Source organism: Pinus tabuliformis, chromosome 2_2 (genome assembly GCF_031772625.1).
Source record: "Pinus tabuliformis cultivar Carrire ecotype Pingquan chromosome 2_2, CPIR1, whole genome shotgun sequence".
NCBI classification, from domain to species: Eukaryota; Viridiplantae; Streptophyta; class Pinopsida; order Pinales; family Pinaceae; genus Pinus; species Pinus tabuliformis.
In genome coordinates, this window is record NC_142300.1 from 365,531,241 (window position 1) to 365,550,160 (window position 18,920).

At 37.8% G+C, this 18,920-nt stretch overlaps 1 protein-coding gene across 1 annotated transcript; it reads right to left on the bottom strand.

The window, feature by feature from the left end:
- Positions 1 to 2,642: 2,642 nt before the first annotated feature.
- Positions 2,643 to 5,070, bottom strand: LOC149192747 (uncharacterized). The gene is made up of 3 exons (XM_089406450.1): positions 3,328 to 5,070; positions 3,142 to 3,234; positions 2,643 to 2,969 (listed from the first exon to the last, which is right to left on the bottom strand). Exons 1-3 carry the CDS (start codon positions 3,454 to 3,456, stop codon positions 2,772 to 2,774), a joined length of 420 nt encoding a protein of 139 aa, XP_089262576.1. The 5' UTR covers positions 3,457 to 5,070; the 3' UTR covers positions 2,643 to 2,771.
- Positions 5,071 to 18,920: the final 13,850 nt, after the last annotated feature.

An 18,920-nucleotide genomic window follows, 5' to 3' on the forward strand; every position in this document is an offset into this window, starting at 1 on the left:
CCCAGGCAAAGACATCAACAAATTGCTTCATTAAGGTGCAGTATTCAAACTTTGGGTAGTAGACAAATGGGTGGATAGATTTATATACTTTGGATGATTTGGACTCCCTATGTTATGCCTATGGACTGTAGACTGATTTTCTTTTTGGGCAATCTTATGAGGCACATCATTTTGGTCAAACAACTTCTCTAGAGGCACTAGCCCTTTAGGTACATGATTGCTAGGCAACTATACAATGCTGTCTTGGCCAATTCCGTTCCTCATCTTAGGCTGGGAACATTCTTCCAAGGTTTCATTCTCTTGATCAATTTGCATTTCAGAGAATTCATCAATGACTTGCAGAAACCTATTTACTTCATCATCATCCTCAAAGACTTTCCAATGCTGGACATTATCAGGCAAGGATGGCCTATATTTTATTTGGACTCCATAAACCAATTTAGGGGGCATGGGATGGATGAACATGCTAGCAAACACAGCAAGGGAATCAACAAGCTGATTTTTTACTCTAGGGATATATGAGATACAAAAACTATCAAAAGATTCTTTGAGTCTCCATACCTCATCTCTGTATGCTTTCAGACTTGGGTGTCTTTTCTTGGAAGGTTTTGTTCACCTGCTGAATGAGGAGATCAACATCTCCAAAAACCTTTATGTCTCTGACTCCTCTGTCTTTGGCAGCATTTAAGCCCAATATCAAAGCCTCATACTCTGCTATATTGTTGGTGACCTGAAAAGTCAGTTTGAAAGACAGATGTGTGCTTTCTTGTTTTGGCACTACAACAAAACCAGCGATTTGCGCCAGATTTTAGTGCATTTTTTTTGTAATTGTGATGAGCAACCTGTCGCTAAATATGGCTCTATTGTACAATTTTTAAAGCGTCCTTTTTTGCACCTGATTTTGCATCCTTTTTCACGCTAGATTTTGCATCATTTTTTACACCAAACTATGCATCATTTTTTGCGTCAAATTTTGAACCAAGATTTGCATCTTATTTTATGACAGGTTTTGCTTCTAGTTTTGTGTCATTTTTTGCATCTATTTTTCATTCTCTTTTGCTTCCTATTTTGTGTCATTCTTTGCTTCCATTTTTGCACCATCATTTGCATCAAGTTTACACTGTATTTTGAATCCAATTTAACGTCTTTTTATGCATCCATTTTGTGTCAGTTTTTGCATCTAGTCTTACGCCAGGTTTTGTATCTAGTCTTACACTAGTTTTTGCTTCTATTTTTGCACCAGCTTCGGTGCCTATCTTTGCACCATGTGTTGAATTTGATTTAGCACCAAATTTTGCATCCATTTTTGTGCCCATTTTTGCATCTTTTTTTGGACCATTTTTTACATCCACATTTACGTTTGATTTGTCTCCATTTTTCCCATCTCATTTTGCACCATATTTTGCGTCATTTGTTTCATCCAATTTTGCATCATTTTTAACACCATCTCTTGCATCTAATGTTACATCATTTTGAGCATCCAAATTTGCATTTATATTTTCATCTTATGTTGAGTCATGTGTTGTGTCCACCTTTGCATCTTATTTTGTGTCTAATGGTACATTCAATTTAGAGCCATTTTTTACGTCTACTTTTGTATTTGTTTTTGCACCAAGTTTTGCATCCAATTTTAAGCTATTTTATGTCCCTTTTTGCACCATTTTTTTGTGTCTACTTGTGTCCAATGTTGCACCATTATTTACACCGACTTTTTCATCCAATTTTGCATTTTTTTGGTGTCTAGTTTTACATCGTTTTCACCATCCAAATTTGCATATTTTTTTGCCTCATTTTGTGTCCACATTTGCATATAATTTTGTGTCTGAGTTCGAGCCTAAATTTGCATGTGATTAGGAATCATTTTTTACATCCAATATGGCATCCTTGGTTTCACCTTTTTTCAGCCCCATTTTGCATCTTGTTTTATGTCTTTTCTTACATCTTTTTTTTTTTTTTTTCCTTTTTTGCACCCAAGTTTGCATCCCAAATTTACACCATTATTTGCATCATCATTTGGCATATTAATTTGTAACGTTTTTTGCTTCTTTTTAACGCTCAACTTTGCATCTTATTTTACATCTAGTTGTTGTCTTTTTTTGCATCTAATTTGGTGCCCATTTATGTGTCCTTGTTTTTGCCCAATTTGATATCCTTTTGTATGCCATGTTTTGTTCCCTTCTTTGTGTCAACTATTGCACAATTTTTCACTTCTAATTTAAAACACTTTGTATGTCAATTGTTTGCATTTTGTATTAATTCCTAGTTTAACATCCAATTTTACTTTCAATTTTGCATCCATGGTTACATCCGCATTTGACTTCTTATATAGAGTATATTTTTCTTTACATATATGACCCCCTTTATAGATTCATAGTGAAATATATGATAGTTTCTAAATATCATTAAAGCAGATATCACAATTCAAAATCATTTGTAAAGAAATATAAGAGAAATTGACAACATCCATCCAAAAAAATAACAATGTGTCATTAACAATTTTCAAAACATGTATAAAATAGCAACATAATACTAATAAAATCAGTATTATTTTTAATCAAAACAAGTAAAATTCAAATATGATTAACAAATCAAAATATTTCATGAATATTGTTATTCTATGATAAATTAACAACAAACATAAATCAAACTCATCGTATGATTACAAAATCAAAATGTCTCATTGATATAGGGTAAATTCACAACACCCATCTAAACATAACAATGTCATTCTACACAATAATTTCTTCATAAAAAACAATGCATGTGCATGCCTAGCTACCACCACCAAGATCATCCTCATGATCATCTTGACCATCCTCATTACTCTGATCCACATCATCACCAACACCGCAACTATCATCATCATCTCCTCCTTCACCACCATCATCCTCATCCTCATCCTCATCATCTCCTGATATATGTTGAACATAATTTGGATCATCGTCTTGGCAATCATTACCTATAGCATTCTGACAAAAAAAATCAATATTACATGTTAGTATTAATTACATAACACAACGCATGTTTTTGTTATACAATGTTAACCATAAAATGAGGTAAGATATAATATCTAATAGTACTAAAAAATAAAATGAAAATATGGTTTAAAAGTATATTGGAAATCCAACTAAGATTACATACCATAGAGTCCATCCAAACAACAAATTCAACCCATCTCTTTTGCTGCAGCACCTCCTTTTCCAAATGATTTGGAGGTCTTCCATATTTTAGTTCCTATCAATCAGTAAATAGGGAGAAATTAGATAACAATGACTTTCTTCTAGTACAAAATTTATTAAAAAAATATCACATGTTTAATATACTTACAAAGGTTGTTATCAGTGCTTTTAAACCTTTCTGGCCACTACGATGAGTGACTTTTGTCTTGGTTAACCTCGCCTTGGATGCCTTGTCCTTAAACATAAACCAATTCAATTTATTTTCACACAAATACATGTCTAAGATACTTATAAGTATTAATACATTCTAAATAATGTTTAATGAAAAATTCAATACCTGAATGCTCTCGTTGCCGGCTTTTCTTTGTGCATCCAACTTCTCATATGATTTTACAAGTTCTTTCCATACTTTAAAAGGTATGTCAATAGGTCTTTGTTTCAGTCTTTGATCTTGAGGCATTTTTTTAATTTTTCTTGTTTGGTTAAAAAAAACCGAACAAGTAATTCACATCAATGGCATGGGGACTCTATGGATATGTGTAAAAAAATGGCTATAAAGAAAACATCCAAAAAACATATGAGCTCTCCCTTTGATGGTCACTTGGGGCATATGGCTGGAAAAGAACAACTCCATTTTCGAAAATCAAGGACAATCCTTTCTCAAAGTCCTTCCTAATATTTGCTCCAAATGTCTTAAAATGAAAAACAAAATTCAAACGTCATCCTTAAACATCTCCCTTAAATATAACGTTGGACCATAAATTCTTCACTTTTATTGTTATCGTCTCTGGAATGATTTTTCTATATTCAATTATATAATGAAATATGTGTGCACTAATGAAAAAACATTGAGTTTCATTTTTCATAATCACAAACAATGAAAAAAGAATCACACGTAACTAGCATCATTTTGGAAATTTTATATTTATTAAAAATCTTTAACATGTTTTCCTCCCATATCTCATAAAAAGGTGTGAAATTTTTTATATACTCTCCAATAAGCACTACAACAAAACCAGCGATTTGGAGGTTTTACACTAAGTTTTTCAACATCGAGCTTACTAGGGCTTGCACCACCGGGGTTATTAGTAAGAATCTCATGAGGTTTGCATAGCCATGATTATTAGAATCAAAATAGTAGGATTTGCACTAAAAAACAGTTCATAGAGCTTTCCTGCTGGGGAGAAAATCACAAGTTCAACTTCTGCAGTGCAGAGCACCGAGAGCTCGTAAGCTTTCTTCAGCAATCCACCTACGTTTGGAAAATGTAGCCTGCCTGCTGGCGATGTTCTCAATCCTCTTCCTCTGCATCTTTCCCCTCACTATTCTTGTATGTCCTCTTTCGTTTTTCCCTCCAAACAAACCCTCTCAAATTGAGAAAGCAGAACAACTCACTCGATGAGAATCCGAATCCAATTATCGCTTCTAACAATAACCCAATACGATACCAGAAGTGATTACACAAAACCTCATTGACTCTTCATTTGTTTGGAAAAGAGCCAAGCATATACTTCTGACGAGGGTTTCCGTCTCAAGTCTGGCTCGCAGGACGTCGCTTAGTCAATTGCGAGAAAAGTTTTCCACCTGCCTGTCACATACGGTTTGTCACACTATATATTAAAATAAGGTTGATCATACTAACAATAAGGTTGTATAGTTTAAAAGGAGGGCTCTCCTGACTGCATTTGGTTGGTTTATAGAAAAGATTGCTGGAATGTGTAATGTGAATGCTCTACTAACTGTTTTTTAAGCATTTGGAAGTATTAAAACCCCCTAGGATAATTAATGTAAGACCTGTTAATTAATGTGTAAAGATGGCTATTGTCCTTGGGCTACCTTAGCTGTTCGTGTTTAGTGATCTGTGGTATTATGACTCCTCAAGTCACTATTAAACCATGAGAACCATGCCCAGGCAGACTGTGTGACATTGTGGATGAGAACCAAAACTAGACTCCTATAACCTCCTTTTTCATCCTTTAAATTGCAGAATTAACTGACTGTTCTAGTAATCGTTCTTGAGCACCTGAAGATGTGCACCCTAAATAATAAGAATAATACCCTGTAACATATGAATAGTCCATCCTGTGCATGTAGGATATGCACATGAGGTCCAATAAAATCACTAACCAGAATACCAGGTGTTATTAAAGCCTCTACAGGTTGATATATATGAATGTTACAGTGTGTAGGAGTATGATTCAATTCCATACGAAAATACAAAACATCTGATAGGATTTCCTTATACCTCATAGGCAAACAACCATTGTCCCTTCTATAGATGAGCAGAATAAGTGCTTGGTTCTCTACACTAAATAAAGACAAAGTATAGTACTTATTGCTGACAAAATAGGATTTAAATCGCAGTTCAATTGCTTGACATTCAGCTGGTCACAGAATTGTAGAGTGCATAATCATAAGTGATGTTGCGAGCCTCATTGCTCAAAGTCTAAGGGTCTTGCGAGCCATAATCACAGCCATGTATGGCATATCTTGTGATTATGGAATTTTATGAGGTCAATTCTTGTGAAGACATTTCAGTTTATATAATTTTGAACCTCAACAGAGTTTTGGCAAGACCTGGCTGAGCTAGGACATCAACAACACAGCTGATATGAATGACATAATCTAGCCTCAAGAGGGAGCCTCTTTTGTTTCATCACTCTAACAATCTATGACGTGGTGGAAAGCATAACAACTTCCCCTTGAATATGACACCTAAACTGAGTACAAATCCTAAATGATGCAGCCCTTGGTGCATGTCTCTCAAAGTATCGATATTTCAAATGTTGAAAGCTCTTGTGCCCATTTGATATGCGTTCGATTGCAGTTCCCCTGAAGAAAGAATCTTATAAAGGTGAGGCCATGGCCAATATGTTAGCCATATCCATTGGAGTTGCCATTGCTTGACAACTTTAGTGTGATCAGTCCCACCATGATTCACATGGGCTTCTACTCAACACTGGCTGTTGCTATTGTAAGAGTCTTCAAGCTCGTTGAACCCATAGTATTGATAAGTGTATTCTTTGGGTCTCTGGTTTTCAAATTCTGCCTATGTTTTCCTCTCAGTATCATTATTTCAAATGCTGAAAGCTCTAATTCCCATTGCTGTGTATTTGATTGTGGTTTCCCTGAAGAAAGAAGCTTATAAAGGTGAGCCCGAGGCCAATATGTTGGCCATATCCATTAGAGTTACTATTTCAGCTTATGGGGAGGCCAAGATGAATGCATGGGAGGTGATTCTCCAGTTAAGTGCAGTTGCATGTGAGACAGCCCAATTGGTTCTCATACAAATTCCACGAGCATCAAAAGGGATTAAGTTGAATCCCATCACATCTTTGTTGCTCCTTGTTGCCTTGTTTTTCTCAGCACCCCCTGGGCCTTAGTAGAATACCCATTTCTGATAATCAGGGTCTCTTCCTTTGATTTGGATTACATGACATTTCTGCTTGTGCCTTGGCTCTTAATCTTGCAGTGTTTCTTCTGATAGGAAAGACTTCAGCCTTGACTATGAATGTTGCTGGTCTTGTCAAGGACTGGCTGCTCATAAAATAATCTTTGTCTGTAATAAATGAAAAGGTTACAGTCATAAACTTGAGTGGGTGTGGACTGGCTTTTCTGGCTGTCTGTTACTATAATCATTTGAAACTTCAAGCTCTCAAGTCCAATGACAACCAACCAAAGTATCTCAGCAGTGCAGCTGATGCCAATGATGAAGGAGAAGGTTTGATAATGACGAGTGGGAGATTCTCAATCAGAGATTCAGAACCAGTAGAGAAAAATCAAACTCAAGCTTCAGGATTAGGTATTTAGATCATTAATATTGTCTTGTGCTAGAGATTACTGTTCTTGGATTGGCTCCTCTATGCCCAGATCTATTTGCAGGGAACAGGCCAGTCATTCACAGTGAAGAAGATAATGACAAGATTAGTGTATAATGATGGACAAGATGGTGCCATGGTGCCAACCTAAATCTCAAGTAAGGAGACATCTGTTCATCAATTTGTCAAGAAGCATGGCCTACAATTCAATTGCTCTAAGCCTATCACTTCTTCCACCTGTCAAATAAATTGTTTCCTCTTTGTTTAGTTGACTATGGTTCTAATAAATATACTATTGTTTGATGTAAAAAGACAAAACAAAACAAAAAATATGGAAAGTTGTGACCCCATTTTCTAACTACAAATTGAAATCGGATTACCATAGTGACCACCTTTGCTTATTGGAATCAAAAAGGGGGTGGGTTATGCACAATCCTCCGTATCATTTGCTATTACCAGAGACCATAATGAGATCAAAAAATGCTGATCAAAATATCAATGGGACATCAAAACAACAAGAAACTCACAAAATACACAGAAAAGCAAAACCCTAATTACCCGATAAAACAAACCATAGCCCGCCAAAATAGAGTCAAAATTTTCCATTGAAAGCTCAGAATAACTGAACCAGAAATAACCCTTGTGAAATTTGCTGCTTAAAACATTGTTTTGAGCACGGCCTCTTTCTTCAGATTTATTTTAGATAATACGGTAGCTTATTTAATGAAATATTTCCAGAAAGTTGAAATATGGCAAATTTTTCCAATCAAGAACTCTAAATAATTTCATTAGGACAAGGCGTAGAGGATTCATGACGGCGACAAGAAAATAATGGCGCTTTGCAATTTTAGCACTCTCTTGCAGAAAAATACCTTTTCTGAAATCGTTTTGACCACGAAGAAATGCAAATGAACTGTTGGAAGTCGTGCAGAGAGAGATCTGGTGGCTCGTGGATCGATTCTGGGGCAATGTTTATGCGATTGCAAACCATGATTGCTCATATGCGAGCTACTGAGCTCGTTGAGAGGGATACGCGCAATGGCGCCAAACTACCAAGAGGATTTGAATTTAAAGGCCGGATAGAATATCTACCGTCCGATCATGTCATCGATGGCCATATATTTGTGTTTCAGTAAAACGGATTTTCAAAGAATTTGAAATATTATACATTTTATAGAATTTGAAATATTATACATTCTATTATTTAAGCTGAATAATAGTTTTACTTTGGAAAAATAATTGGGCACATCAAATAAAATATTGATGCCAGGGACATAGAACTCCGAAACAATAATGCACCCTTCTCTTACTCCAAAACAATAATGCACCCTTCTCTAGCTGATGTGTCAATTCTTTCTTTGAAGTGGAACTTAAAGAATTAAGTAATTGTTCATTATTAAATTGGGATTTTATATAAATTAATTGATTATTTATTAATGTTAATTTCATTTTATAATTTTATAGTAATTTTTAATAGATTTTTGTTAAAGATAATTATTTGAGCTATTATTGTATCAAGATTTTTGTTGTGTCTTTTATTATTATATTTTAATCCACTTTAAACATGCTCAAAATATGTTTTCATCTTCATTTGTGGAGATTATCTACTTGCATATTCAAAAAGTTTTGATGTAGTTTTTGCCTTGAAAAATGATTATTGTGATTGTAATGGTGAGAAATTATTCTATAAACAATGTTAAGTGTTATTTAGAATAAATGAGAAATTCTTTTTGAATATATAAGACTAATCTTTGAGAGAATAGATATATATTCCCTAATTATCACATAAACAAGGGGTTAATCTTGCATTTAGTGCTTTATCTCTGTAGAGTTTCGCTAAACAAAGGGAATACCTCCTCCTGCGTGACTTCGATTGTCCCTCCCTCTTACAGGATTGCAAAGCATTAAGAATTGAATCTTCTTTATTTTAAAGATGCAGTCTTGTCGAATATACCAAAAACATAGTAGGATTCTTTCATTATTGACAAAATCAAGCACATGTGCAAGGGAAGTATTCATCTATGGATGGTTAACAAGTTCATTAATAACTACAAGCAAACGCTTCAAACTATGTATTTAATGATCTCTAGTCATCATCTAAAGAGTTCAAGAATCAAATCAATTCCAACCTAAGTTCTAATTATATGGTAAACCTCTACTCTAGAGGTTCTATTATTGTAAAATTTCACAACTATGGAAGTTGTGGCAAGGTCTCAAAGGAGGGACTTTCTTTTTGGGGCAAAACTAACCTTTTTTCAAAAGATAGTTTCTATAATTGAATCCATCTTCAATATCCATTTCTTCAACCCCACTCTGCCGGATTTGAATATTGAACCCCCCCTACTTATTTTGGGATGAGATGATCTTTCAAAAGCCAACTAGGAATCTTACCCATACTAGAGTAGTCATCGGCAACATAGTGAGAGGATTGAAGTTGGGAAACCATGGCTTCACTAGAAGACCAACTCATCCCCAAAACCATGGACCTTGGTCAAGGATTTTTTTCTTATCCTCAAGACATTTGAAGATCACCACAAAAAAACATGGGTCTACATCCATCCAAACCGGCGTTCATCCAATCCTATCATAATCGAACAGAAAAACGCTACTTTTTCAATAGAAAATGGGGAATAAAAGTATCACCCAAGGATAATGACCATCGCATCAAGCGCTCAATCATAAGGGAGGAGCAATAATTTGACAATCACACGTCCTTGATTTCTGTTGATTTAACTCTGAACACTCACGTAATATTCTCTTGCTTGGCGAATTAAACACCACTGCATGGAATGGACGAGGATTGAGCCAAACCCTGGATGAAGCCCACTTCATTCTCATCTAAACACAAAACTATATATACGTCAAAGTTATTACAATAGATTCTGACTGTCAACACCTCGAGGTTCTGTTTATATGTGGCTACCTTTTATGGTTACTATTGAATGTGTGATTGGCAATAGTAATGGCAACTTAGGGCTGCCAAATTTCCTTCGATTCCCTCACTACATCCTAACACAAATAGTTCTTCAATGCCTTGGTTGTCTTTCAAAATTGGTAGGCAGCGTCTTCTTTGATATTTCTCGATGGTTTTAATTCCACTACAATCACAACTTTCATTTACATAAACTTCGTGTTTTCACACGAGCGACGATTGTTCCAAGGTGAAATGTCACTTGGATGGTTTCAATGTTGTTGACCCATAATAACTAACTAACGGATATGCCCATTACAATTTTATACCACCCCATTATCAATATCAATTATGCATGGGAACCAATTAAAGCAACTTTTCACATTAATTTTATATGAGCATGAGAACATGTGTTAACAAGCAGCCCATAAAGCCTCATTTTGAATGCCATAGTCACTTAGAAGGAATTCCTCTTGTAGTAGCATCCTCCCTACTAAACTTTGCTAGTGCTAACATTAGAACCACCATTACAACAAGATATATTTCTAGTGTTGACAACACCATTATAGTAAGATACCTCAAGAGAGACAGAAAATTTAAAAATTATGATAGTAATACGTATCCAGAAGATGGTATTGAAACTAGTAATTGTTCACGAATCCATAAGATTGTAAGGTCATTCTCATTATCATAATCATTGTCATCATCATCACCATCATCCTTGTCATTGTTATTGCCATCATTACATTATCATCATAATCACCATTCATGCCATCATCATCATCATTATGGACATTGTTTGCAATTGTTCATAATTGTAGATGTTGTAAGAAATATCATCAACCCAAAAAATGTGATCAGTGCTAGAAAAGGGTTGTTTAAGACACATTGATATACGTAAGAGAAATAACAACTCTATTTTTGACAGATGATCGATGATGATCATCATCACCACCATTATCATCGTCATTGTCATTTTTATCATCCCCATCATCATCATTAATGTAATTTCTATCGACATTGTTGTAATCATGCATCATCATCATTCATGCCATTATTGTTTTTTATGATGACCTAGATGAAAATGATGATCATGACACCAAAGATAATGCTTATGATTATGACAATGACAACATCTAAAATTGGGAAGATTCGCCAACGTCACTAGCATCGTCATCATCATAATCATTGCCATCATCATCATTGTCATTGTAACCACTATCGTCTTTATCATCATAATCACAATTCATGTCATCGCCATCATCTTCATTTTCATCATTGTCAATATTATTCACATTGTCATCAATTGTTCATAATTGTCAATGCCATAAGGAATATCATCAATGCAGAAAATATGATGAGTGTTGGAAAAGGGATGCAAAAGCGAACATAGAAATGGGGGCAACAATAGAAGTAAAATTGGATGAAAAGTGGGTACAACATAAGTAGATGCACAACAACATGAAAAACCTGACACAAAAGTGGACGCAAAAGTAGATGCAGTTGTCAATGCAAACTTGGATGCAAACATGAAGGCAAAAGTGGAAGCAAACATGGGTCCAATGGTAGGTGTAAAACTTGGCACAAATGGTGGTGAAACAAATGTGGATGCAACAACGGAAACAAAAGTATATGCAAAAATGGATGAAACAAAAGTGGATGCAATAGGGGATGCAAACGTGGAAGCAAATGTGGTTGCAATGGTAGGCGCAAGATATGGTGCAACAAAAGTGGATGTAACAATAGACAAAAAATATGTAAAATAAGATGCAAAAATGGATGTAAAAGTGGAAGCAAACATTGATGCAACAGGCAAAACAAAATTGGATGCAAAAAATGGATATAATGTAAGTAGATGCAAAAGTAGATACAAAACGAGATGCAAAACCCAATGCATAAACCTGACATAAAAGTGGATGCAAAAATAGATGCAATATTTGATGCAAAAGAGGATGTGAACATGGATGCAAAATTGGAAGCAAACGTGGATACAACAGTAAGTGCAAAACATGGTGCAAATTGTGGCATAACAAAAGTGGATGTAATGATAGATGCAAAAAAAAAATCAAAGTATGATGCAAATGAAGATGTAAAAAGGGATGCAAAAAGTGAAATTTAAAATGGGTGCAACAGTGGATGCAAAATTGTGTGCAAAAGTAGATGCAATAGAAGTCGATGCAAAAGTAGATGCAAAACGAGACATAAAACCCGATGCAAATCCCAGTCCAAAATTGGATATAAAAAGGGATGCAAAAATAGATGTAGTAGTTGATGAAAACCTAGACGCAAATGAGGATGCAAACGTGGATGCAAAATTATAATCAAAAGTGGGTGCAAAAGGAGGTGCCAAACTAGGCGCTAATTGTGGCACAAAAATATTAGATGCAATAGTGGGTACAATAATAGATGCAAAAGAGGATGTAAATATGGATGCCAAACAAGAGGGCAAAGTGGATGCAACAAAAGTAGATGCAAAATTTTATGCAAAACTAGACACAAAACACGATGTAAAACTTGGCGCAAAAGGGATGCACAAATGGATGAAAAAATGGATGCAAAAAATGATTTAAAAAAGGATGCAAAAAAGGATGCGAAAGTCGATGCAAAAGTTGATGCAAGTGTCGGTGCAAAAAGTGGATGCAAAAGTATGTCAAACAAAATTAGGTGCCAAACTTGATGCAAAACCTGGAACAAAACCTGGTGTAAAGGATGACACAAAACTTGGCATAAAATTTGGTGCAAAACATGGTGCAAAACCTATTGCAATACCTGGTGCTAAACTTGGTGTAAGATTTGGTGCAAAACTTGATGCAAATTTTGTGTCAAGTTTTGCACCATATTTGATAAATGGATGCAAATAGCACCAAAAATGGGCTCTAGATGCAAAAAAAGAAGTAAAAAGGGACGCTAATTGTTGTTGGGAAAAGTATCCAATACGGAATGACCCTATCCCACTCTAAGGGTGATAGTACCTCAGCAACAATCAAAGCAAAGCTATTCAAGATTACTTCTTTATGAGGTGTAAGAGAGAGGAGAAAGGGATCCACTAACCGTTGTCTTCCGCTAATGGTTGATCCAATCTTCCCTCTTTGCTGCTTGCTCCCAGCTCCTTGCTCTTTCACTGGCCCAGCTACACAAAGATCCTGCAAAAGCACAAGAAAGGGAAACTACAAGAAGCTTACATCCATAATTGATTCAAGGATTAGAATAAATCAAATATACAAGCATCAATACGCCACAGAGACACATGCATATAGAAGAACCTCAAATGCTTTATTAATGGAAGAAGTAAAGTTCTGAGAGTGTTACAACCATAAGAGGCCCAATCTAGCAACACCTCCCAGCAGAAAGAAATCTCCTCTTCACCTCCTTCAAAGCAATCACCCAATAGTTCTATACTCAAACCAACAACACTTCCTTACATTCACAAGATTCCAGCCCCCTTAGACCTCATGAGAGAGCTCTATATATAGGAGTTTTGGAGAAAGGATGAGTCAGCTTGAGGCTGGCATGAAGCTGACTAGTGTCCTCTCCCACTTCAGTTATACTTCAGTTCTTGAGTCCACTTGGAGTTTCTTGCTTCCACTTGGAGATCTAGATCCTCTTACTCATCACAAGGCGAATTCCCTGATCCAAGTGTCATTTTGGAAGCTTCCTGGGCATTTGACACCTTGCAGAATGACTGTGCCACTTGGCCAATCTCGCCCAGCGCAGGTAGCCTTCATTGCTTTTGACATTCAGCGCAGGTACAGAGTGGAGCAGTTGACATTCAGCGCAGATGCTCAGTGGAGCAGCTGACATGATCCAGAAATAGCTTGTTTTTGAGTGTTTTCAGGTGGAGAACTGATTTTCAGTGCTGTGGTTTGCTGACCTTGTTCCTCTAGGGGTAGGAACAACATGTTTAGGGACTTTGGATCCCTTAGATTATTGACATTTCATGCTTCATGCTGTAAGGCACAAAAATGTCTATAACAGTTGCCCCCTAAAGTATGAGGTCGTTTATCGGGTGAAATGCTTTATCAGGAGGATCCGAAGTTCATTCAATCGCTGAGAGGTGCCCTGTAATAAAATACAATACAATACATTATTTTTCATTCTGCTTTCATGATCTAGCTGAGGCGGGCATTCCCATGCTCAGCTTTATAAATTCATTTTGGTACATAGAACAGACGATCGTCTGATGGTAGACTGATAATCCTCTGCTGAAATTATCATCCTTTGAGTAGGATGATCATCTGTTGCAATGATGTACATATCAAATGTCTTTATATTTCCTGAATATATATCGCAGCCCAGATGGATGAAACTAGATCTGGGGTCTTCAAACTCGTTCGATCTTCACTCTAAGTACAAGTCGATCCATGTGAGAATTGCGCTGAAGTCGAACATGGAAAGACATCGCTTGATTACCGGTCAATAATGTAAACCGTTAACAAGCGCGAGAGGAATCACCGATAATGATAATGACCCTCAAGGTACTGCAGTACAATTCACGTGGTGTGAATAAAGGACTTGGCGTCGAACACCACGCAAAATCTTCTGGTCGAAGGTCATTGATGTATACCTGTCGCCGGAAGTGAGAAACTTGCCATTGAGGCATGCAAGCTTCAAAGTACTGGGGGGGTTGTTCCTAGATCAACTTCTTGGATAATGAGCTGAAGTCGACAAGAAGCGATCCGTCAAAGGAGGGCCTTAATGAATCCCACATCAATGACACGGAACGGAGCTAATGATTTTAGTGGAGGTGAAAACAATCTGTGAAATATGATTCAGGGTGGCGATCATGGGTGGATGAAGGATAATGTATGGCAGTGGATGGGACACGGTTGACTCTTTCTGAACACATCTCTTGAACATATAACGACACTGATGTGATGGATCGGTAGCATTACCCCAAATGTGGATGGTTTGGCGAGGACCATGGTGATGAGACCGGTGAATGAAACAACCCAACCCGATGTGATACGGAGGACAAAGTGTCATGTTCAAGAGCGACTTGCTACCATTAAAGCTTTGAGGTTCTCCCAATTTTTCCCCAGTCATTTCTGACCAGTACCTCTTTATTTTTGTCAAGCTTGAGGAGGATAACATATGCTTGTTCTATAACCTGCCCTTCGGGCAAGCCCATCGCTATATTTTAACGAGCCTAGCGATAGGGAAACTCGTTCTCGTCTAAAGACAAGTTTGTCGCTATTTAATCATTTTAACGAGTCTAACAACAAGGAAAACTCGGTCCTTTTCATTTTTAGAGAGTCTAGAAAGGTACAAAAAGTTAACTCCAAAATTCCTTTTTCGTCATCTAATCCCTTAAGTCCGAAAAAGTATAAAACAATACAGAAGGGATGAGTTTTCGATAATTTTAACGAGCCGAATAAAACAAGCGCTCGACCTTTTTGTGCAATAATCCCTCAGGTCCAAAAAGATTAAAATCTAGAGGAGGGATAGCTCTTCCGGTCATTTTAACGAGCTGGAAGGCCAAAACTCGGCAAACTTTTCATATTTTACGAGTCAGATGAAAAGAGCTCAAAGAAGACTCGTCTTTTGAGGAACGAGTGATAAACAGGGGTAGCAGCAGATTCCAGGTACAGGTTGGAATTTTCCAATCACGGCAGTGTCACAAGGATGGCTAGGTGAAATCACTCTTCGCAGCTGTTCCTCAAAATGGGTGAACAATCATATGGAGGTAAACGATCGGCCAAATGAACGGTGGAGGTGATGGCTGCAGCAAAACACGACCAAGGTCTTTTTACGGTTGATCAGGGTACATTCTTAATGGTTATTTACCGGAAAGTTCATTTTTTAACGAGCTTAAACTTGCTCAAAAGCTTATGTTTATTTTTTAACGAGCATGAACTATGACGCTAAAACTGCTCGGATCTCGCTTTTCTATTTTTTAACGAGCATAAATTCCGCGGTAAAACTGCTCGATAATACCAGTCATAAGATAAGAAATGTTTCCTGCAAGATTCCATTTTTTATAGAGCTCGCACCTCACATAAGCTATGCTCCAACTCCTCCTTTCTTTATGCAAGTTCGGAAACGGCTAATCTTAAAAACAGATAAATAACCGCTCCTAGCTTGCACTCCAAAAGGTTTGCATGCCCCCAGGTATAAAGTACAATTTCAAGGCTGCCCCTACTTATCCGATAAAACATTTGTTTTAAAGGGTGAGGCTTGCCTCTTCCTGGTTACCCAAAGATTGTTTTGTTAACACCATCAAACGAAAACATCTCCTCGGCACTGTCTACCGAAGTAGACAATGGTGAATGACCTTTGTCAAACAAGTAACCTTATCAAAAGAATCCTGTTCTAGAACAACCCCTCTTCCATCCACGGACGGGGTACGGACTAGTCATATTCTTTCGCGGAAATTCTACCTTATACCCAAGGTTTCCTCTGACCGAAGCAGACCAGGATGCATGCCCCCTGGGTTCCAGTCCCGTCTTTCCGAATCACTCGCACTCATCGGGAAGGAGGACTGGGGGTGGAGACATTTCTTGGGTGAATATACCATTGAGGGTTGGTATTTGACTATTTGCGATGCGTGATCCCGGAAATGAAAGTTGGTCTACGAGCTTGACCATTCTTCCTTCGTGTGGAAAACACATTACTCTAAAGAGTGAGGAGACTATTGCTCCCATGCAATATATATAGTCTCGTCCAAGGAGTAGGTTATAATCCAAGGGTCCTTGAACGACCATCACGTTCATTTGAACGGTCTTCCCTTTCAATGTAATAGGTACATTGGGGAGGATCCCTAATGGTCGACTGGTTCCTTTATCAAAACCCGAGAGATTTCTTATCTCAGGCAAAAGCGCCGGGGAACCCAGTGCTTTCCAAGCAATAGAGGAAAGGATACTCACAGATGCCCCTTCATCAATGATAGTTCCAGCCATTACCATTCTGTAAATTTGGACAATGATTCTGAATGGTATACTGGCTGGCAACCGGGGTCTGCCTAGTTGGTTCCAATCAAAGGACACAACCAGGTTGCTTGGTGGTGGGACCGAATACACGGCCGGATATGACCCTGACGATGTTCCTTCCTGCGATAAAGGAATGGGTGCATTGCCCTGATGCTCATCAGAATCTGTGTTGATGAAAAGAATCTGGATGGTGTCATCCTTATTCTCTTCAGTGAGGGTATCATTTGAAGATGAATCTTCAGTGACGGTGTCATTTGAGGATGAAACCTCTGAAGGAAGAACCGGGTCAACTGCCGTATCGACCTTTAGACTTTCGTCTGGTCTAGATTCAGTAGGTTCATTTTCAATGACTGACTCTTCAGCTGACCACTTGAGCGGGCCAGCTGTATTTTCAACCAACGAAGGACTTGGCACGAGTTTTTTGTATCCAGGAGGAAGCATTACCGGTGAAACCGGACGATCTTCCAAAACTCTCTTCGCTTCGTCTAAGAAGGGACAACGGTGGATGGCGTGATCGCCTTTACACAGTTTGCAGGGGAATCTTGCTCCCCCTCTTTGTCTTGAACCTTCACTTTCGCTGGTTGACGGTGAGCAATCAACATGGCTATCAGAGGTTGATGCTCCCGAATTGTGCAACCGAGGGGACCAGTCCCTTAGTATCCGGGGAATACAGGGACAATCTCTATGGAAGTGGTCTCCTCTACATATGACACATGGCGATTTAGGCCCGGTCTGTGCTGTGTGTGGATTTTTGTCAGATGTCTTTTGCTTGCCCCCAGGCGCCTTAGGCTCCTTCTTCTTCTTCTCCTTCTTCTCCATGGGAGCTTGGCTTTTGCCGGCTCTACCTTGCGAAGATGAAGGATTGGAGGAAGAGTTATAGGAAGTTGAAGGCTGGTGGGCAGCTCTAGACTCATCTAACTGTTGACTCGACTGTTCAGGAACCATGGTGGTTTGAACTACATTGGTTGAGAATAGCCAAATAGGCAGGCCAATTGTCAGTCCTGGAAGCGACAATGTGGCCATGTGGGGTGCACCAACTTCTCCCCAAGAGGAGAAAGGACTAGGATTTCCATCATGTGGAATTCCTTGGTTGGGGCGTTCCATGTTCTCAACCTAAGATCAACGCGGGAATAGGAGGTGATTATGTTCCGTTTAAAATAAATTTTATAACGACGCTTTAGACACAACTTGATTTTTCACTTTTTAAGAGTCGAGAAAAAGCTAAAGATGACTCTAGTCTCCTTCGATGTATTAACGAGCCCGAAGTGACAAATGCTCGGATGGACTTTTTCAGTTATAGAGTTTGAAAAAGGCCAAAAGAAACTGCTCTGGAGTTCTAGGCAGAGGGTGTGCCAAACTTTTCGCAAAACCACAGAATACGTTTTACGGTACGAGTGGTCGATCTTCGTGAATGCTGTGTTCACTGCATTGCGATCAGTAGGGCGTCCGACACGGCTTCCTATGGATAAAGGCTTTGTTCCTATAGGGGTCTCCCAATATATACGCGACGGTACGTGGGAGCACAAGTCCGTATTGATACTTATCGCTTCACCGTGGAGGAATCACCCAACCACTCAACGCTAAGATATCACGTTTAACAACGCCGGAACACGTCTCTAGCTTAGACCTCTATGTGTTTGCGTTATGTTTCAATGCGTTGTTATGTAAATTCAATTTATTTTAAGGTTGATCTTGTTTAGCAGTTTGCCTTTACGGATCACCACGAGATGTATGATAACACTCCTAAATGCAGTCTAAGATGATAAGCAAGCTTTTCAATCTTTCAACTTTGAAAATCTTAACTACTGAGGGAAAAGAAAGATAACATCTTTTCACACAGATCATAGAGCACACACTAATGCATTTTTTCCTAAATCAACATGCAAGCTGTCATAATGCACATGCACAATGCAAGTATTTCTTTTCTCTTTCTTAATGTTTGTGCGACACAAAAAGAAAGCTGTTGTATAACTTTGAATTCAATTTCAGGTGAAAGCAAACAAGCTTGTCCAAAACCAAAAGACACTTTAAGATTTACTTGTTTCGACACTAGAAATATATGAATTCAAACCATATGACGAAAGCA

Excerpts from the sequence above, each read along its gene's own strand:
- LOC149192747 (XM_089406450.1), bottom strand. The coding sequence starts at position 3,456 with ATGTATTTGTGTGAAAATAAATTGAATTGGTTTATGTTTAAGGACAAG. Across the intron at positions 3,235-3,327 it reads AAGCACTGATAACAACCTTT|GAACTAAAATATGGAAGACC; the intron begins GTAAGTATATTA and ends ACTGATTGATAG. Across the intron at positions 2,970-3,141 it reads TTGTTTGGATGGACTCTATG|AATGCTATAGGTAATGATTG; the intron begins GTATGTAATCTT and ends TTTTTTTGTCAG.